Source organism: Balaenoptera borealis (assembly GCF_965194805.1).
Source record: "Balaenoptera borealis genome assembly, chromosome: 13".
NCBI lineage: Eukaryota > Metazoa > Chordata > Mammalia > Artiodactyla > Balaenopteridae > Balaenoptera > Balaenoptera borealis.
In genome coordinates this window covers 18,596,480-18,619,462 of record NC_138870.1, presented here as the reverse complement: position 1 = coordinate 18,619,462, position 22,983 = coordinate 18,596,480, and the positions used below count along the sequence as shown (strand labels likewise).

The 22,983-nt window shown below is 37.5% G+C and overlaps 1 protein-coding gene and 1 long non-coding RNA gene across 11 annotated transcripts in view; one reads left to right on the top strand and one right to left on the bottom strand.

The window, feature by feature from the left end:
• LOC309609923 overlaps positions 1-22,983 on the bottom strand; it is a 477,943-nt gene that overhangs the window by 215,525 nt on the left and 239,435 nt on the right. The window lies entirely within an intron of this gene.
• Positions 1-22,983, top strand: part of ABCC9 (ATP binding cassette subfamily C member 9) — a 151,897-nt gene that overhangs the window by 50,364 nt on the left and 78,550 nt on the right. For 6 of the 10 annotated variants that reach the window (XM_082351869.1, XM_082351874.1, XM_082351865.1 and 3 more), the window contains 4 exons: positions 10,196-10,268; positions 11,153-11,258; positions 20,635-20,673; positions 22,131-22,232. In XM_082351869.1, the coding sequence (XP_082207995.1) occupies positions 10,196-10,268; positions 11,153-11,258; positions 20,635-20,673; positions 22,131-22,232 (320 nt within the window). The remainder of the gene's footprint in view (positions 1-10,195; positions 10,269-11,152; positions 11,259-20,634; positions 20,674-22,130; positions 22,233-22,983) is intronic. The other 4 variants (XM_082351872.1, XM_082351866.1, XM_082351871.1 and 1 more) reach the window with 2 other exon arrangements.

The following is a 22,983-nucleotide window of genomic DNA, read 5'->3' as shown; positions in this document are numbered from 1 at the left end:
GTAGATTTTTTGATGATGACCATTCTGACTGGTGTGAGGTGATACCTTATTGTAGTTTTGATTTGCATTTCCCTAATGATTAGTGATGTTGAGCATCCTTTCATGTGTCTGTTGGCATTCTGTATATCTTCTTTGGAGAAATTTGTATTTAGGTCTTCTGCCCATTTTTGGATTGCATTGTCAAACAGCCTTTTTTCAAAAAAATGTTTTATTATTGAAGTATAGTTGATTTATAATGCTGTGTTAATTTCTGCTGTATAGCAAAGTGACTCAGTTATACATATATATACATTCTTTTTCATATTCTTTTTCATTATGGTTTATCAGCAGATATTGAATATAGTTCCCTCTTCTATACAGTAGGATCTTGTTTATCCATTCTATATATAATAGTTTGCATCGGCTAATCCGAAACTCCCAATCGATCCCTCCCCCACCCCTCTCCCCCTTGGCAATTACAAGTCTGTTCTCTATGTGTGTGAGTCTGTTTCTGTCTCATAGATAAGTTCATTTGTGTCGTATCGTAGATTCCACATATAAGTGATATCATATGATATTTGTCTTTCTCTTTCTGACTTACTTTACTTAGTATGATAATCTCTAGGTCCAGCCATGTTCCTGCAAATGGTATTATTTCATTCTTTTTTACGGCTGAGTAGTATTTCATTGTATATATGTACCACATCTTCTTTATCCATTCATCTGTCGATGGACATTTAGGTTGTTTCCATGCCTTGGCTATTGTGAATCGTGCCACAGTGAACATTGGGTGAAGGTATCTTTTCGAATTATAGTTTTGTCTGGATATATGCTGAGGAATGGGATTGCAGGATCATATGGCAACTCTATTTTTAGTTTTTAGAGGAACCTCCATACTGTTTTCCACAGTGGCTGCACCAATTTACATTCCCACCAATAGTGTAGGAGGGTTCACTTTTCTCCACACCCTCTCCAACATTTGTTATTTGTAGACTTTTTAATGATGGCCAGTCTGACTGGTGTGCAGTGATACCTCATAGTTTTGATTTGTATTTCTCTAATAATTAGTGATGTTGAGCATTGTTTCGTGTGCCTGTCAGCCATCTCTATGTCTTTGGAGAAATGTCTATTTAGGTCTTCCTGAGGAAATTAACAAAAAATACCTAGAAACAAATGACAATGAAAACACTATGACACCAAACCTATGGGATGCAGCAAAAGCAGTTCTAAGATGGAAGTTTATAGCAATACAATCCTATCTCAAGAAACAAGAAAAACTCAAATAAACAACCTAACCTTACACCTAAAGCAATTAGGGAAAGAAGAACAAAAAGACCCCAAAGTTAGCAGAAGGAAAGAAATCATAAAGATCAGAGCAGAAATAAATGAAAAAGAAATGAAAGAAACAATAGCAAAGGTCAATAAAACTAAAAGCTGGTTCTTTGAGAAGATAAACAAAATTGATAAACCATTAGCCAGACTCATCAAGAAAAAAAGGGAGAGGACTCAAATCAACAGAATTAGAAATGAAAAAGGAGAAGTAACAACTGACACTGCAGAAATACAAAGGATCGTGAGAGATTACTACAAGCAACTATATGCCAATAAAATGGACAACCTGGAAGAAATGGACAAATTCTTAGAAAAGCACAACCTTCTGAGACTGAACCAGGAAGAAATAGAAAATATAAACAGACCAATCACAAGCACTGAAATTGAAACTGTGATTAAAAATCTTCCAACAAACAAAAGCCCAGGACCAGATGGCTTCACAGGTGAATTCTATCAAACATTTAGAGAAGAGCTAACACCTGTCCTTCTCAAACTCTTCCAAAATGTAGCAGAGGGAGGAACACTCCCAAACTCATTCTACGAGGACACCATCACCCTGATACCAAAACCAGACAAAGATGTCACAAAAAAAGAAAACTACAGAGCAATATCACTGATGAACACAGATGCAAAAATCCTCAACAAAATACTAGCAAACAGAATCCAACAGCACAATAAAAGGATCATGTGCCATGATCAAGTGGGGTTTATTCCAGGAATGCAAAGATTCTTCAATATACGCAGATCAACCAATGTGATACACCACATTAACAAACTGAAGGATAAAAACCATATGATAATCTCAATAGATGCAGAAAAAGCTTTTGACAAAATTCAACAGCGATTTATGATAAAAACTCTCCAGAAAGTAGGCATAGAGGGAACCTATGTCAACATAATAAAGGCCATATATGACAAACCCATAGCCAACATCATTCTCAGTGGTGAAAAACTGAAACCATTTCCACTAAGATCAGGAAAAAGACTATGTTGCCCACTCTCACCATTATTATTCAACATAGTTTTGGAAGCTTTAGCCAAAAAAAAAGAAATAAAAGAATCCAAATCAGAAAAGAAGTAAAACTGTCACTTTTTGCCGATGACATGATACTATGTATAGAGAATCCTAAAGATACTACCAGAAAACTACTAGAGCTAATCAACGAATTTGTTAGAGTAGCAGGATACAAAATTAATGCACAGAAATCTCTTGCATTCCTATACACTAATGATGAAAAATCTGAAAAAGAAATTAAGGAAACACTCCCATTTACTATTGCAACAAAAAGAATAAAATACCTAGGAATAAACCTACCTAAGGAGACAAAAGACCTGTATGCAGAAAACTATATGACACTGATGAAAGAAATTAAAGATGATACAAACAGATGGATAGATATACCATGTTCTTGGATTGGAAGAATCAACATTGTGAAAATGACTATACTACCCAAAGCAATCTACAGATTCAATGCAATCCCTATCAAACTACCAATGGCATTTTTCACAGAACTAGAACAAAAAATTTCACAATTTGTATGGAAACACAAAAGACCCCGAATAGCCCAAGCAATGTTGAGAAAGAAAAACAAAGCTGGAGGACTCAGGCTCCCTGACTTCAGACTATACTACAAAGCTACAGTAATCAAGACAGTATGGTACTGGCACAAAAACAGAAATAATAGATCAATGGAACAGGATAGAAAGCCCAGAGATAAACCCACGCACATTTGGTCACCTTATCTTTGACAAAGGAAGCAAGAGAATACGATGGAGAAAAGGCAGGCTCTTCAGTAAGCGGTGCTGGGAAAACTGGACAGCTACATGCAAAAGGGTTGTTTGTTTTTTGTCATTGACACTCAGCCATTTGTACTCTTCCCAAGCATGAGTGCTTCATAGGACAGGCCACCACAGGAACACAGGCTGAGGACTGAGTGTTGGGATCAGCCCCTGGAAGGGGTCAGGGTTATGCAGGAACCAGAACAGATGCCTGCAGCAGTCAAGGGCCTCTGGACATCAGAGCCAACGGAGTCTGGAAACTAGCTGTTTAGAAGACTAGCCACATTGGCTGCTGGGGCTGTCCCACTCCCTGCCCTGCCCAGTCAGAGTGAGGGATGCTCAGTGAGTGGTACAGTAAAACCAAGAACCACATTTAATTCTCCTCTCTCTCTCCTTATTGCCCGACACCATACCTGTCCCACGACAGGCTTTTAGCAACTGGAACAAATGCGTTACTGGATGGAATAAGCTAATGCTAGCCTTCCCTTTGCCATTAATTTGATGTGTGATTTGGGCAAATTGCTTCTCTAAGCCATGGTCTGCCCCTCTTGAGGTGGGGATGCCATTTTAGTATGGTTGTTTTGAGGATAAGGTATATCACCTGTGAATTTCAAAGAGCTGTAGTGACTCATTTTTTAATAATTTATTTATTTATTTATTTATTTTTGGCTGCATTGGGCCTTCGTTGTTGCGTGCGGGCTTTTCTCTAGTTGCGGCGAGCGGGGGCTACTCTTTGTTGCGGTGCACGGGCTTCTCATTGTGGTGGCTTTTCTTGTGGCAGAGCACAGGCTGTAGGCACACAGGCTTCAGTAGTTGCAGCGTGTGGGCTCAGTAATTGTGACTCTCGGGCTCTAGAGTGCAGGCTCAGAAGTTGTGGCTCGTGTGCTTATTAGTTGTTCCGTGGCATGTGGGATCTTCCCGGACCAGAGATCAAACCCATGTCCCCTGCGTTGGCAGGTGGATTCTTAACCACTGTGCCTCCAGGCAAGTCCTGTAGTGATTCTTAGTCTTGGCTGTACATTAGAATCACATATATATATATATATATATATATGTATATGCATATGTATGTGTGTGTGTGTGTGTATATATATATATAAACCTGGGCATCATTTTTGAAAACATCTCTAGTAGTTCCCTAGACAATTATAATGTACAAGTAGGGTGTGAACTAAGCTATGATAAAGTAAGTAATGAGAGACTAGAAAGGGTCCTCTATGCTGCCAATTCTCAAATATGCCCAGAAAATAACAATGTATTAGTGACTAAAAAAAGAGTGTTTTTTAATCGACATTTTCTCTTCAGTGTAGTGGGAACCTAAAAATACATCTTTTCCGTGTGCCTTATTCAATTTATTTTCATTTTTCATGGAAAAAAGGAAGGTTATCATGATTTTTTTCCCAGAATTGACCCTTCATGCACCAAAAAACCCACAAAAAAACAACAAACCCCTGCTCATCAATGTCCTGGAGTCTGCTATTCCACTGAATGGCCACTGCAGTTTTAGATACCCCTTCAAGCTCGAATTCACCATTTATTCATAGTGGAAATTCCCAAATTGGTTATTACTCATTTGTATTTTTGAAATCTTTTTTATTGTGAAATACAACATACCTACAGAAAAGTACATACAACATGTATGCACTGTTAAATGAAAAAGTAAATATCTGTGCAACCACTACCAAATGAAGAACATCATGAGCTTCCTCTGAAGGTCCCCCCAGCACACACTTTAGCTGCACTCTCTCTATCTCTCCCCCAAGATATAATCGCCACCCTGACTTTTGTGGTCATCATTTCCTTGATCATCCTTGCTATGTATGCCTCCCTAAAAATGTGCTTTAGTTTTTTTAAGTTTGAATATGTGCATGTACGTGTATGTGTGTTGCTTCTTCTGCTCGACATTATGTGGATATAATTCATCCATGTTGCTATGTGAAGCTGTAATTCATTCATTCTCATCACTGTGTATCGTTTCATTGTATAAATATACCAGAACTTATTGATCTGTTATACTTTTGATGGACTTTTGGTTATTTTTTTTGAGGCTGTTGTGAACAATTGCTGAGTCATAGGGCTGTACATCCTCAACTTTTCTTCACAATGGCCAACTTTTCTCTAAAGTGGTTGTGCCATTTTACACTTCCATTAATAGTGAGTGAGGGACTTCCCTAGTGGCACAGTGGTTGAGAATCCACCTGCCAATGCAGGGGACACAGTGTTCGATCCCTGGTCCTGGAAGATCCCACATGCCATGGAGCAGCTAAACCTGCAAGCCACAGCTACTGAGCCTGCATGCCACAACTACTGAAGCCTGCTCGCCTAGAACCTGTGCTCCGCAACAAGAGAAGCCACCGCAATGAGAAGCCCACGCACCACAGTGAATAGTAGCCCCCGCCCACCGCAACTAGAGAAAGCCCGCGTGCAGCAACAAAGATCCAATGCAGCCAAAAATTAAAAAATAAATAAAATACATAAATTTATAAAGAAGAAAAACAGTGATCGAGAATTCCAGTTGGTCTCCCTCTTCATCAGTGCTTCCAATATTTTGCCAAAATGTGTGTTGTTTGTTGGGAGGAGGTGCAGTTGTATCTTGCTGTGGTTTTTATTTGTAATTTTCTGATTTCTAATGAGGTTGAGCACCTTTTCCTATATATATTGACCATTTGGGTTTGGAGCTCCTCTTGTGAATTGCCAGGTTATTTGTTCCCCCTGTTTAAAAAAATTCTGGGTACTACTTTGGCACTTATATATGTTACAGAATTCTTTTCCCACTCCATAGCTTGGCTTTTTACTTTCTTTATGGTATCAGAAATTCTTAATTTTAATGTAATCTAGTTTATAGAACTTTTCCTTTATGGCTAATGCTTTGCTTTTTGCCTCCTTTATGAAAACATTTTTGGGGACTTTCCTGGTGGTCCATTGGTTAAGACATCACTTCCAATGTTGGGGGCATGTGTTTGATCCCTGGTTGGGGGACTAAGACCCCACTTGCCACATGGCGTGGCCAAAAATTTAAAAAAAAAAAAAAAAAAAGAAATCTTCTTCTACCAAAAGGTATAAAGATATTCTGTATTGGTTCTTAAAATTCCTGGAGCTACACCTTTTGCTTTTAGTACTTTAATTGACCTAAAATCTATTTTTGTGGTTGGTATGAAGTAAGGTTGTGATTTAGTAGGGAAATCAGTAATAAATAATTTTAGCTGTAAGTTTAGCAGTAGTAAATTTAGTGGTAGTCATTTTACTGCATTTAGTAGTAAGTCAGTAAGGTCGGATTTAATTTTTTATATGATGTCGGGTTGTCCAGGCACTGTGTATCAGTCACCGTACCCACTGACTTTTAGTGCCGTCTTGTCACACAGATTTCTTTCTTTATTTTTCTCTGATTTGTCTGTCCAGTATTCCACTGTTGTGATTATTATAGCTTTCTAATAAACCCTGACATTTTTTAGGACAAGTTCTTACACCTTATTTTTTTTCTTCTAAAATATCTTAGCTATTCTTGGCCCTTTTGGAAGGAAAGAAGCTTAGGTGCTCCGGAGTGTATATATCTTTTTGTACTTTTCCTTATACTTTCACTAGACATTTCCTTATTCCTTGCTTTAATGAGGTGTTTTACAAACTGTATTTTACTCAGCATTTTTATTTATTTTTGGCAGGAGAGAATGGACAAAGGTGTGTGGAAGGTCCTGCCTTTAGATTTTCAAAAAATTATTTCAATTGAGGTGAAATTCACATAGCATAAAATTAACCATTTTCAAGTGAACAATTCAGTGGCATTTAGATTCCCAAAGTTGTACAACCATCCCATCTACTAGTCGCAAAATATTTTTATCACCCCAAAAGGAAACCCCGTACCCATTAAGCTGTCACTCCCCATTTCCCCCTTTCTCTTGCCCCTGCCAACACCAATCTGCTTTCTGTCTCTACGGATTTACCTATGCTGGATATTTCATATAAATGGAATCATACAGTAGGTGGCTTTTTGCATTGTCTCGTTCCTGCCTTTACATTTTAATTCATCCTTTCCCTTTATCCCTGATCCTTATGCCTATATCCCCTCATCCTCCCAACATTACGGTGTCAGCAATAATATGCTCAATATATGCACTTCAACACACTCATATCCCTGTGAAATATGTAGTATTGTCATGAGCATTTATATTTTCAATTTCCTGAAATTGTTTGCTCCTTCTAGCTGCACCACTGCATTCTGTAACATCCCTGCCTTTTACTTGTCCCCTAGTGATGGCTGCTGGGTTGGCCTCCATCCTTCCTCCATCACAAACCATGCTGTGATAACCATCTTTGTACCTATCCTTTTATGAACCTTTGTGGAGATTTATATATTAGCTGATTTTCCAAGGTCAAACAGCTAGTTTGGGAAGCCAGGATTTTAATGCTTATGGTGGAGAAGTGAGACAATTTTGTAAAAGGGAGGAGGGAATGGAAGGGCAAATCACAGCGGGAGGAATTCACTTTGACTCTCCTCCATCCCTCTCAAGTGAGCTCTGTTCCCTCTTATACTTCTGTGTAGGACCAAATCAGGAGGTGACACTGTATTCTTCTGGTTCTTCCCTGCTGCTTTCCAACCACATCTTTCCTCTCTCACACTCTTGTGAAGCTATAGCGTGTTGTACCTTTCTCATGTCTATGATCAGAGGACCTCATAATCACTCACCCACCTTCACTGAAGATTTAGGTGCCTGTTTCCGAGTCCAGCTTTCTACCTTAGTAAGTGCCACACCTGGATGTGATTTAAACTTCCAGGTTCACAGCCCATCTAGTATCCCAGCCCCCAAGCCCCTTAATCGACCACCCCTCCATTTCCACAAACTCACCTGCATTCACACTCGGCCACCACTTAGACGCACAACCCCTCTGAGATCTTAGCCTCTGTTATACCAGCCAGCCACCGACATCACAGCCCTACCCTCCAGCTCCCTTAGGGCTTCACCTTCACTGGCATTGGCTTTTTTTTTCCCCGCATTATTTTTTATTTATTTTTTTATACAGCAGGTTCTTATTAGTTATCCATTTTATACATATTAGTGTATATATGTCAATCCCAATCTCCCAATTCATCACACCACCATTGGCTTTTAACCTCATTGCAACCTGCGGTAACTTGAGCCCCTTCTTTTCTCCCAGCCCTTTCACATCCTTCTGTAGCCGTTCAACCCCATGCCTTCTGGGCTGCTGTCCCCAGGGTGCTAAGTTCTGTGGAGAAAACGACTTAATGGTACAAGTTGGCATGGCCAGAGCTTCATTACCTCCACCCTCGGCTGACTCTCCATGGTCCTTGGCAATCCTTTCCCATGCCTCCCTTCAGCATGATTCTCCATCACCTACAGTAGCTCTTCATCTGTCACTAATCTCCTCCCACCTCGTTCTCTCTCTCCTTTGGCCACCTCCTGTTTCTACAGATAACCTTCCCTCTCAATTCATTGAAAACGTAAAGGTTGTTATGGAGGGCCTCTCAGTTCCATGCTGACCCTCTCCCCAGCCCATCTGTATGTGCACCTCGTTTAGCCTGCTCTCCACTTTCTCCGAGAAAGAGGGATTCTCAGCCTTGAAGACTGTAGATTTTCTTTGAGCATCCTTTGTCACTTAGCCACTGTATCTTAAACCTCTGCCCCAGCCAGCTTTATTCATTATTTCTCATAGCATGTTTCATGGTTTTCTGATCCTGAACCTGTTCTCACTGTAGTTCTTTACTCAGAAATACCTTTGCTGAAATTCAGCATATTTTCCAAAACCAGCTAAAAGGCCCTCCTTTTTCAAAATATTTTCTTTTTTTGACTCATCTCAGATGTAAATGATTTTCCTTATGAACTGCTGTTGCACTTTCGTCTGTCTGCCCCTCTATTTGTTACTTAGCCCATACTCTCTTGCCTTGGTTTACTACTCAATTGACTGTAAGCTCAATTGAGCAGGGAAGCAGGGAGGATGCATTATACCTTCTTTGTAGCCCACATCAGTCCTAACGCAGGACTTCACATAGACTGGGTGCTCAGCAGGTATCTGTAAAGTGATCACTTATTGAGCCCTTCCAGGCCACCCTCCTTCCAGGACTAATTTCATGCATATCTATGTGATGGATATTATTAAATGCCAAGCTAGAGAAAACTTACATGGAAAAACATAATCTAGCCTTTTCAGGTAACTTTTGCACTCTAGTTGTTCATTTTAAGAGCTTTTTAAGGATATTTTTAGTTATAATTTAGATATTACCAATCTATTCTGCAAAATTCCTGAACAAAAATGTGCTTAGAAATTTCATCACTTGGGGTTTGGAAACAAAATATTAATTTATGAGCAAAGTGTAGCCTTACTTTAGTTTCCTCTAATTTTTCAGGCACTTTCTCTCCCCTCATCTGTCTCTGTTCACCCTTCCAACCCTTGGGTTCTGTTATACCTCTTTCGTTTCCCATTTTTGTAACTGTTAAAACTATCAAGTTTTCTTGACACATATTAAAACAATAGATTGCTTTGGATGACTCTAAGGTCTTTTTGTTTGTTTGTTTGCTGGTTGTTGAGGTTTATACCACCAAGCAATGTTGCCTCATTTATGTGCTGTTTCTTCCTCCCCTTTACTTTTTCTTTTAAGATCAAGGGAGAGTGATAAATCCACATAGTTCAGGAAACTTATTCATTACAAAACCTTCCTTCTTAGCTAGTGGAATCATTTTGTTGGAATAATTTGTAGTTATTTCTGTTCTTTACTTTGCATCACAGGATTCTGGGAATTGCAGCAGTGAGAAAATAATCAGTGTAGCAGTTACACTGGCAAATATTTGGGTGATTGATTTTTAAGAATGTTCACATATAAATGATCCCAAATTTTCAGGGAAAATTGTTGCAATTTTTAGCATTCTTCATAATATCATTAATTCAAAGACCCTCCTCTCACGTCCATTCTTTTTGTGTTTCATTTATACCTCTAAGCAGTTATAACTCTAAATTAGAATTTCAGCACTGTGTTTTCTACTGTGTTGAAAGTCTTACAGTGCTTTAAAAAGAAATCTATTTTAATTGGAATAATTCTCTAACACCACATATTTACATAATTTTATAATTTAATTTCTGTATTCTTATTTTCTAGGTCACAAATGGGTACTTTTCATGGGGCAGTGGTTTAGCTACCTTATCTAATATAAATATTCGAATTCCAACAGGTAAGAATCATTTGTTACTCGGGTTTGTAATTGTTAACTATCATGACCATGGTTTTCCGACATAACCGAGCCTAACAAAAGGAGAGAAAGACTTTTTCAAGACAAACATTACTAATATTTATTTGTACCATGAAGCTCATGAACCCCTGTATCACTGTGAGGTGACTGGGAATTATAAGACCTGCCTTACACCGCAGAGTGTGGACCTTTGGACAAGTTATTTACCATCCAAATGAATTGCTTTCAGTTTATTTGCTGATTTGTGGCATTTAAATAATGGAGTAGTTCATTTCTCAGTTTTTTGAAGGAAGAATTTAAAGAAAGGATGTATGAGAAAGTAGTTTTCTATCCCTGAGGAAACCTGATGAAGTTTTCAAGATATTTAAGACATAAATACCCAATATTTTTATTTAAAATGTCTAGATAATTGAATAGAATTATTTTTTTGACTTGACCTCATGGTCAGTAGTTGGGATTTTTCTATTATACATGCAAATCAAAGTATTTTAAGAACAGCCCCCAAATCATTTTAAGCCCAATTATCTATTTTAGTTAAAATTGCCTTTTTCTCCTGAATGAATTGAACAATAAAGGTAACACTAATCTAGATGATTTAGGCAAGTATTTCACTGTTTTCTTTACTAGTGTCAGTTATTCTCATAGTTTTAAAAATAATACATCAAGATCTATAGATTTTAATTTTTCTTCTATTTTCCAAAAAACTTATGTATCAGGGAAGGGAGCTGTTTAGAATACTTTATTGCTGGAGACCAAAACTAGCCCATTGATTGTGAAACATCAGCCTTTTCTAAATGTGTTTTGATTTTATTTTACCAAGTGAATTCCATGTTATCCTGTTATTATCCTTTGTTTCTTTTCTGTAGGTCAGTTAACCATGATTGTGGGCCAGGTGGGATGTGGGAAGTCCTCTCTTCTCCTTGCCATCCTCGGTGAGATGCAGACATTGGAAGGAAAAGTTCACTGGAGCAAGTATGTGTATTTTTAATTGGTTTCTGTTGCTCTGTCATACATCTGATGATCTCTCAAGGGAAGAAATTAGAGCAATAGATTTCCATGTTAGGAGTCTGAGGACCCCTCAGAAATAAGCATAGCTTTAAAAAAAATCAAATTAGTGGAAACTTTAAATGTTGTAAATTAAAAATTATAAAACAATTTATTACAGAGGTTTATCAGAGAGAAACCTGTATGTTGCTTTTAAGTAAGATTGGTATTGTAAAGATAGATTTTGAAAGTTATATGGGTAACACTCAAAGAAACACAACTTAAAAATTCATCCCATAGTCAAAGAAGTTATGGAAAACTTGCATTATTTATAAAGCATATGTGCACAGAGAGCTTTAGTGGTCCAATGTTCAGAGAAGAAATATCGAATAATATTTTCCAAACTCTTCATAAGGGGCTGAGAAATCAGCCTTTTCTCTTCACATCCAACTTAAACTAGACACTAGAAGTGTTAGTTAGGGACATGACTGGGTCAGACTAGCGTGTTGTGCAAACCCAAAGACGTGGTACTTCTCCTGTATATTTGAATGGTTGTTTTGGGTTCTTCAGAGCACATTGTAGTAATAAAGTGACTCAGAACCATAATATTATATAATTGTGTAATAAAGAATGAATCATATTTCTTTACTTTGATCTACCTGGTAGACCCCCCTCCCCCATTAGCAGTTTATGGAGAAATTGTTTACAGTTTATCTAAGATATTGGATTGTAGACCAGTGGTTCCCAACCAGGTGTGATTTTGTCCCTAGTGGACATTGGGCAATGTCTGGAGACAATTTTGGTTGTCGTTCTAGGGGAATTGGGCTGCTACTGATCTAGTTAGTGGAGGCCAGAAATGCTACTACACATCCTACAACGCACAGGACCGCCTCCCCACAACAAAGAATTATCTGGCTCCAAATGTCAGTTGTGCTGAGGAAACCTTGCCCTAGACCTACACATGTCCTTTAATATCATTTAGTTCTTATCATTGTAAGTTCCATTGTGGCTTAATCTACTGTTTACATACACAGGCATCTCTTACGAATGTGTAAAAACTATTTACAGGAATTTTTAGAATAGACTCTATTTTAAACTCCAATTAAGAGATGGAGATGCTTGGATGTGAAATTTGAGCTGGAAACAGCAGAACTATAAATCCTATTTTTGGTATCCTTGGTGAAAGAAGGAGGCTGAGAAATGTTGAGGGTACAGTTTATTCCTGTTGGAGTAGTAGACATGAAACTGTTTAGTGCTTATCCAGTAGAGAGCTTGGTAATAACTGCTCCCTGCAGTTTGCTTCATGATGGGTCCCTGTTGATCCCTAAGGTCAGATGCTAGGTGGTGTGTACACTGCCACCATCACCTGCCAGCTTGGATGGACACAGGTTTTGAGAAGCAGGTTTTACTGGATTAAATTATATTGTATGACATGTACGGCCATAATGAAGTTATTTGGCTTTTGTTTTTACCTTGTTTCACTAGCATTAAAACAGAGAGAAAGAATGAGAGACTGGGACAGAAAAAGCATGAGATTTTATTTTCATATCTCTAGAATGTTCTTAAAATCTAGTCTTCTCTAGTATTACTTAAGATTAGCTCCACTTGGGCCAAACTGACTCCCAATATTATCACTAATAATCATTATCATTTTGTTAGTGGATAAATAAATGATATGGCAATTAGGAAAGTATTTTACACAGTCTACTTATTTATTGAGTTTCTAAGCAAGATACATATATATATATATATCTTAAGCAAATTTATATCCTATCTCATTTCATAAAAGTTGTGAATTATTTTGTATAACATACTATAATAAAGCTTGAAAAATAAAGATATCAAGAAGGAAAATAAGGTTTAGATAATAATCTGAGCAATTAATAGGGTAGAAATGCATGCATTGGAGTCTTGCATGTTTATAACGCATGGGTCCCAAATTCCACTCTGAGCTTCATGAAAGCTAGTCAAAGAGGGAAACAAGAGATAAAAAACACACATATACTTAATAAAGTTTAAGGTTTTTTTTTAAAGAAATAAGAAAGAAATATCTCCCATGGATCCTAATTTTTAAAAAGCTAAGAAAAGGTTATATCTTAAAGTCAGAGCCAATAGAATGAAGATGTGAGAAAGGATTTAAGAAAATTCTAAGTATTTATAGAATCACTATAATTTAAAAATCATCTCTTTATGAATACTTGCCTTAATAGACAATAATCCCATCTCTTCATGGCAGAAAGGACTGAAATTTTCTTCAAAAAATATTTGGGTTTGTCTGACACACACACAAATTAAAAACTAACCCCCTAAGAGATTAGATAAGCTAACACAAGTTTTATTTTTCTTTATTTATGAGAACTACTTAATTTTTTTCCATGGTATCCTTAATATCTGATAAAACGTATTTTCAAATCAGGAATGTTCAGAGAATACTGACCTTTTTAAAAGAATTATTTGCAATGACTTTTCATCCTGGAAAAAAACAAAAAACAAAAAACTTGTGCCTAGTCCAATAAGGATAGGCATATAAATGTTATTAGAATAAAGCTAATTTAGAAATTATCAATATTGGTAGGTTGATGGTGTGTAAATGGGAAGTACTTTACCGCAGCAGACTGAATTGTTTGCCGAATTTTTAAAGCTCAAAACAAAATAAAGCAAAACAATAAACTAAATGTTATGGTAAAGCACCAAGTGCCTTGCTGTCATTCTTTCATCATTGCACGTATCTCTGGTTGCGTGAATTTTATTTTTAAATGTGTCCTCATAGATGGCAGGACCAAAGTCCTATAAAGTACTCTGCCCTGTTGCAGCAAGAAATATTTACTTTGGGCGGGAGAGAAGGCACTGTTGCTCATCCAGGATAGACCTACATGGGTAGAACTTGGTACACAAAGACATTTATACATAGGATGCCTCCTTGGCAATTGCTACCTTTGACCTAGTCTGACATGCAGTAGCCCCAGAAGAGAAAGGAGAGAGAGATGAGGGAGGGACTGAAAAATTCTCCAAACTTGTCAGAATGCCAGGGTTCTTGCCCCTGCATCTGGGTGTGCTCTGTATTTGTTGAAAAGCAAATGTTCTGCCTGACTGAAGTTGTCCTTTCCTAGTTGTCATGATAAATAATAATTCCTACTGACATCTTAGGAACTAAGACTAAATAAAACTCTTTACCTGATGGACGGTTCCAATGAGGGAGTCCAGAATGTGTAATAATTGTGGTAATCATGTGAGACATAGCCATCATTTATCTTTGGTTTCCCTTTCTTTTTCTTCCACCTTGCCCATGCCATCAGCCATCCTGTCAGACCCCATCTGTCATGATGTTCTATTTGCTAATGTCTTGGTGCTAATTTGCTAATTGGCTTTATAACAGTGGCTGAGTTACTCTAGGACTGGCGAATTGAGGAGTTACTCCTTTTCATGTGATGTTGCCTGGCATGAAGGGGTGATAACATGAGTCAGCTTTCCTGGATCAGACATGATATAGCATATTTGCGCACACATCTAGCTCCCCTTCTTCCAAATATTGTTCCTGATTTAAGGTTGCAAAAGTCACTCTTTCCCATTCCATAAGGTACCAACCATGAACTTGGAAGTTGCTAGAATACCAAGTTTAACTTTTACTCTTGAAGGAAGATACACACAAAATCCTGCATGTGGAAGTGAAATTGGATGCCATTTTCCAGAAGGGGATTTTCCATTTGACCTCCTCACTTTCTCGCTTGCCTTCATCACTGTTCACTGCCACATCGAATAGTGGACGATGAGTCTATAGACATGGAACTGGTGATTTTCATGTAATCAGATAAGATCTGATGTTGGAATTCGGAGCTAACTCTATTTATTTATTTATTTAGGAAGAGAAGAAAATAACCTTCCTCAATTGAATTTGATTAAACATATTGTTAAGTGAAAAGTTTGGAGAGGTGGTCTCTAGAAGTTAAGGGCTACATTACTCATGGAAAATGAAAGAGAATAATTTTTTAATTTGTTCATGGGAAATGACTACCTACAAATGGATCTATATCTACCTTTTCTTTCTTCCTCTGAAACTAGTATATGTGATTTAACTTTCACTCTTAAAGGAAAATATATCTAAATTCTGTAAGGGGAGGACTTCAGAAGTGAAGATCCTCCATACGCTGTTTTGCCTTTTGCATGACATTACTACATGAATGAACCCTTCTTTCTGATAGAAGTCTTTAATTTCTTGCCCTCCTCATTTCATGATCCTCTATTTTATTTTATTTTATTTTTAAAGATTTTTTTGATGTGGACCATTTTTAAAGTCTTTATTGAATTTGTTACAGTATTGCTTCTGTTTTATGTTTTGGTGTTTTGGCCACAAGGCATGTGGGATCTTAGCTCCCCGACCAGGGATCGAACCCTCACCCACTGCATTGGAAGGTGAAGTTTTAACTACTGGACCACCAGGGAATTCCCATGATCCTCCATTTTAAAAAAAGGTCTTTCCTATCTCATAAACAACGGGAGCATTTCTCCTTTTAAAAGAAGAATCTACCCACACTTAACCTCCTTGTTCTCCTTCCTCTCAGCGCAATGCAGTCTGGATGAAGAGTTCTCGTCATGACTGCCTAGATGCTCAATTGTCATAATTTGTTCTCAATCGTGCTTAACTTCTCCATAGCTTTTGAAACTGTTCACCACGGATGACTCCTTGAAACCAACTCCTTTCTTGGTTTCCATGATACTTTTACTTATTCATTTGTTTAAAATGTGTATTGGACACCTGTAACATGCATATCATTGTACTCATTGTTGGGGGTAAATAACTGAATAAGGGAAACCAGCCCCCTATTCTCATGAAGCGTAGTGTTCAGCAGGAAAGGCCACGAGGAAGTAAGAAAGTATTTTCATAATTATTTGGTTAAATTTTTTAAATATCAGGAAGAAAAAGTACAGGGTTTTATAAGAACAAATCATAGGTGACCTGAGTTGAGTTTGTGAGATCAACAAGGTTTTTTTAGGGGGGGAGGCATACATGAATGATCCTTGAACTTACATTTTAAGAATAAGCCAAAATTAATGAGTTAAACAGTAAGGAGCTGCAATACAAGTGGAAGAATATACAGTCTACTGTAGGATCCCCTTCCTTTATTTATATCTTTGACTTCAGTTTTCTCTCTAAGTACTAATGACACACCAGTGTACATTTCTGGCCAAGAACCTTCTTCTGAAAACCTAATAGCTCCTCCAAAAAGTCTTATACAAGCTGCAAATTGAACACATCCAAACTGAGCTCATGTTTCCAAAACCTCCTTCTCTGCCTGTATCCTCGAAGGGTTGTGTTCTCACCCTCTGAAATCAATTGGTAGGAGCCCAAGTCAGAGCTCAAGGATTCAACCTAGATTCTTCTTTCTCTATCGCCTGCAAAATCCAACCAATCACTTTTCTTATGTCTGTTCTTCCATTTTTGTATCTATTTTAATTTTCCTGGTTCAGGTACTTAATCGCATTTGTGAACTACTCACTGTGAACTACTTACTCCCTCACCTTTCTTTACACTGTTGTGAGATTTACCTTTTGACATGAAAATCTAATTACTTTCTTCTTGCTTATAATTCTTTTCTTGACTGGCCAAAATGTAGAAGAAATATTCTAGACACCTTTGCATAAAAGGGCCTTTCCCGATGTGGTCCCTATCTAACTTCTTAAATTCATATCCTGTCATTCCACCCACCCTTTCCATTGTGTTCCAGTAACACTGGGCTGCAGGTCGTTTTCAAATACACATACCTCCTCTGTAATGCCCTCTCCCAGGTTGGTGGCCTCACTGTTTTTTCTGGTGTCAACTCTGATGTTGTATCTTTGACAAAATCTCTAATTTTCCCAGGTGGACTGAAATGTACCTTCTCTTCTGGTCCCTCTGCACTTTGTTCAAATAAGTAAATGTGGGCTGGTCTCCTTCCTAGACTGAGACACCCTCAAGCCAAGCATGTTGTTTTTTGCTTTTCATCTACTTCACATCTAACCCAGACCTGGGCTCTTTCCATTTCTCTTTGTAGACACACAGGACTCTCCTCTCCCTCTCTCTTTCTCTCTCTCTTTCTCTCTCTCTCTCTCTCTTTCCATCTCCATCCCTATTATCTTTCTAATCTCAGCCCACAGCCCCTTTCAACTACCACTGTCTCACCTTCTTTTTGTAGATAAAAAGGGCTTTCCTGGGACTTCCCTGCTGGTCCAGTGGATAAGACTCCGCCCTCCCAATGCAGGGGGCCCGGGTTCGATCCCTGGTTGGGGAACTAGATCCCGCACACATGCCGCAACTTAGAATCTGCATGCCCCAACTAGGACCTGGTGCAGCCAAAATAAGTAAATATTTTAAATAAATTAATAAAGGTCTTTCCTCTTTCCCTCCAGTTCCTTTTATTCTCCTTTCGCCTCAGTCTACTGCAGTCTCATGTCTACCTCTGCCACTCCACTGAAACTATTCTTATCCAGTCCATCAGTGCCATCCTAGTTATTAAATTCACTGTGCACTTTTTTAAAAAATTTATTTTTTTTTATTGGAGTATAATTGCTTTACAAGGTTGTGTTAGTTTCTGCTGTACAACAAAGTGAATCAGCTACATGTACACCTATATCCCCTCCCTCTTGGACCTCCCTCCCAGCCCCCCATCCCACCCATCTAGGTCGTCACAGAGCACCAATTTCCCACTAGCTCTCTGTTTTATGCACGGTAGTGTATGCATGTCATTCCTAATCTCCCAGTTCGTCCCACCCTCCCCTTCGCCCTTTGACCTCCTGCCCACTTGACGTTGTTGCCCATACCTTTCTTCTTCAAAAGGTTTCCTTGCTTAGTTTCCAGTGAAACTCACAGTCAAGTTTTCCTCTTAGAACTTTTGCCTGCTCCTCTCAATCCCTTCTGCAGATGTCTCTTCCTTGGCCATTTGTTAAATAGTGATGTCTTTCAAGGTTCCGTCTTTGTCCCCTTCTTTTCTGCCTCTATATATACTTGCTGGGCAATCACACAGCTTCCCATGATTTTAGTTTCCTCTATCTGCTCCTGCTCCTTTGTTCACTTCGTTGTGATAAGCTAGCATTGTTGAAGTCATTTATTGGCTTTTCACTAGCAAAGGAAGGAATCCAAAGTCCTTGGGATCTAAGGCATATATTATGAGGGAAAATCATCCCAAAGGCTTCATTTGTTTACCAGATCTGTCTCCTGAGCTTCAAATTCTGCTTTCTGGCCATGGTCATTCTGACATCCCTTAGGTATCTCAAACTGAATGTGTCTGATTCTGAATTTATATCTTCCCCCACCATATGCATTTCCTCATCTGTGTCCCCTGTCTGTCACTCCTTCCTCCCTTCCATCCCTTCCCATCTTGTCAATCACACAATCCTAGGTATCTTTGAACATGTCCACTTCTCTTCATTCATTCACCATCACCCAAAGTCAGGGCACTGCCTTCTCATCTCCAGTATCTGACAGCCTTCAAGGCTCTCTGTATTACCTCCCATCTTGCTCCCTCCAATTTATTTGTTACTTTCTGCAACCAGAGTGATATTTCTAAACTGAACCTGTTATCTCTTTCTTGTTTAAATCCTTTTAGTGTTTTCTGTGGCTCTGTGGAAAAGTTCAAACTCTGTAGAACGGTTTATGAGCTCCTTCACTATGGCTGTTCACCACTTGTTCTTAAAATTCATACTTTTCTTCTCTCACCATTGACACCCACATTTCAGAAATGGTAAATTTTTTTTTTTTTTAGAAATGGTAAATTTATATCAGCTCCTTGTATGACCAGGATACTTTAAGGTCATCCAATATGTATTTTATTTGGTCTGAAATATTCTTCACCTTTTCTCCATCTAACCCACTCTTATCCCTCTGGCATCAATTCCTCTATTTACCCTGGTTTGCCAAAGGTGGATTGGGTGTCCTTCATCTGTGCTCTAATATCACCTTTTCCTTCACCTATCATGGTGTTTATTCCCTTGTCACATTCCCACCAAACAGAAAACAACATGAAAGAAGGAATGACTTTTCTTTGTTTACTGTACCTCTGGTATTTTGGCACTAGGGGGTGATCAATAAATATTTTTCAATTGATATTAAATACATATAGTTGGAGTTAATCAATAGTAATTGAAAAATATTGGTGACTTCCAAATTCATATCTCCATTTCGGGCTGACATTTTCAAGTATCTGATGGGCATTTCCACCTGGATGGCCAATAGGAAAATTAATTCATTAATTTCTGCCATACACCTGCTCTTCCTCATCTGTTTTCTCTCTTCCTCAGATTAAATAAAACCATTGAGTTCATTTATTGGTTTTTTTACCACTAAAAAAATAAAATAAAATCCAAATTTTTTGGCATCTAAAGAATATTGTGTGGAAAATATCACTTGGGAAATTGTGCATTTCATTATTTTTATGAGCAACTTAAATCAGAGAATAATCATTATTGAGAGGGGAGGTTTAGTCTGAGATTGTTTTTCCATACCTCTATTAACCACCCCATGATGTCATCAGAAATGTGCAGTTGTGAAAATCCTATCATTAGAAACACTAAGCCAAACATCACCAAGTACTGTACTTAGGTACATTTTCTCCACAAAAGCATATGATGCTTTCCAAAGTGAAATAGGATCTGTTCTTGGAGTTCTTGTAGACTTTAATTATGTGTGTGGTTTTTGAATTCAGAATGATGGAGTTCAACTAAAATATTAAAATTTAGAATAATAAAAAAATAGGTCCTCGGGTGTTTTTTCCCCAATGAAATAGATATAACTAAATTTAATTAGCCAAACACCTTGTTTTACGTAAATAATATCAATCAGTAATTAATTATACCCAAATGTTGCAGTGTGACCATGCATTGTGCATGTCCGTCTTTCTTACCAGTTCCTTAAGGGCCAGGCTGTGTCTAAACCCTTCAAGTTTAGAGAGCAAAAAGTATTTCTTGTTATGCCTTAGGGTAACTAATTAGGAATTTAGATAGATTAAATTCAAATATTAAAGGTAGGGAGCGCTTGGAAACATCAAATTCTTGTATAAACTAAGAAACTGTTCTGCAAAGTTTACCTAAATCTACACAGGTAGTTGGAGCAGAGTTGGGGCTAGAACATGTCCATTGTATGAACCCAAATTATATATGAAGGAGAACAGTGCTGTCCTTCTTTTGGAAGCTTACTAAGTAATTATTTCCTCACTGATGAAGATGTAAAAGAAGACGGTCATTTATCTGGTTTGCCTTTGGGACTAATATCAAAAACTATTTGGGAAATGTAGCTATTTTATATGTTCAATGTTTATCTTTTACCTGATATGTACACTCATTCATTCTATATTTATATTTCATAATTAATGAACATTGTTTGCCACACTTGCAGTGTAAATGAATCTGAACCTTCTTTTGAAGCAACCAGAAGGTATTATTTCTATTTTAATTGCGTTTAATAAGAGTAACTTCCTTCCTCAGACTTTACCTGATAACTCCATCTCTTACTCCTAGTCATTTTATTCATTCTGATAATGTACAAAGTCATTTATTAAAATGCGCTAGCAATATTTCCAGTAGCAGTAGTTCCCAACATTTGGAGGCTGCTAAAAGAATTAATTTGCCAAACAAAATGGCCCATTGTGTCAACTGTTATCTTCTCCATGAGTCACATGGGTCTCAACTTTGGCTGAAACTCAAATGTTCTTAGCGAATTGGATTTGGGATTTCATAAAATAAAATTGCATAAGAATTAATATGTATATTGTTTATGAATTAAACTGTGATGGGATCTGCTTCTAAGCTGGAGCTGGAGAGCCAAGTGCTTCATCCATTAAAAACAAAAAACAAAAAACAAAAAAAAAAACCTTAAAGGACCTGGGGCGGGGAGAGGGAAACAGACATGCCAGAGGTTGGGAACCACTGTTTTACCACACAGATGGTTTTCTAAGAGACTACTAGCATACTGTATATTATCATGCCTTCTAAACTCCTAAGACATAATGTTTCAGGATGATCACTGATCATTTCTAAGTACTTTTTTTCTTAACTTTATTCTCTTTTAACCTTAATTCCTTAATTAGTACTTACAGACCATAAACTAACTGTGGAAGTGTGAATTTTAAGCTGACCCCTTCCCTACCCCAATCTCATCATCTTCTGTATCTTCAGCTCACATGCATTTTCCTAATTATTGCAAATTAAAATCTGATGTATAGACATCTGGTAGAATTTGCAAGCCAAAAAAATGGGGGACAGGGAGGAGGCTATCATTTTTTAAAAATAAACTATTTCAATATGTATTGAAATATGTGGTTTTTAAATGCGTAGTTTCATTATTGAAATGGACTCCTCAAGATCACTCTTTGTTTTGAAATATTTATATTATCTATTAATATTATCTATTACTTTAAAATATGTTCATTCAATTAAGCCACAAACACATACTATAATTACAGTATTAATTCACATCTTTTTAAAGATATTCATATAAAATTCAGAGTTATGTAAAATGCTTTTAATATAAAGTAAAATATCCGTGGCTATTAGAGAGTTAATTGCTATTTATCTTCAAATTATTTTTAAAATTATAGTCATTTTAAAAAACAACATTTTAATTAATAGTTCATATCGTAAAATACTTCTTTAGCATAGCAAAATAAAATTTGCACCTTGTGTGTTGTTTTAATTAAGTTTTCATCCCTTTAATTTAGTGGAATATTTAACCATTAATTAATAAGGTTGATGGTTGTTAAAATGTTCTCTTTTAGAAGTTCCCCATTTCTGTCTTTGAGATATTTTATCAACTTTCATTTTTCTTTGTTATACTAAAATACAGATTCAGCACAGCACCCTTGCTGTGTTTTGTTTTTCTTTTCCATTTTCTAGTAGGAACAGGTATTCTGTGGCTTACGCAGCTCAAAAGCCTTGGCTATTAAATGCTACAGTGGAAGAAAATATTACCTTTGGAAGTCCTTTCAACAAACAGAGGTAATTTTGAATGTATAAAATTTAGAACTCAAATGAGCAACTATTTCTAATCCCTATGTTTGGTTCACGGTTTCTGGAGTCTTTTTGTTTTAAATTTTTATTGGATTATAGTTGATTTACAATGTTGTGTTAGTTTCAGGTGTACAGCAAAGTGAACCAGTTATACATATACATATATCCACTCTTTTTTAGATTCTTTTCCCACATAGGCCATTACAGAGTATTGAGTAGAGTTCCCTGTGCTATAGAGCAAGTTCTTATTAGTTATCTATTTTACATATAGTAGAGTGTATATGTCAGTCCCAGTTTCCCAATTTATCCCCCCCCCCCCACCTTATCCGCTGGTTCTGGAGTCTTTGTATTGGGACTTCCTTTCTTCTCTGTTTGCCCTGCGTCCATCCTCATCACCTGGTCTATTAAGTCAACTCTTGTAAGAGAAGCCTCGTTGGAAGTTTCAGCCCATCCTATACAACTATTGAGAAGAATTTGTACACCAAAAATAAACAGCCGTAACCGAAGTGTGTGTGTATGTGTGGGGAGAGGGTGGACATGGTGCTGAGGTTGTTGGTAAACAGAAGAAAAATCCCAGTAAGGAGCAGAAAGAGGGTTAACCGTGGACAGAAGAAAAGGAATATGGGATCTGAGGGGTCTGGTTACTCGGAGCAGCCAGAATATGTCCTCTTTCAATCATCTTTTAAACACCCGCTGGAGTGTACAAAGGCAAGACCCTTTCCTTAAGCCACGTGCATGA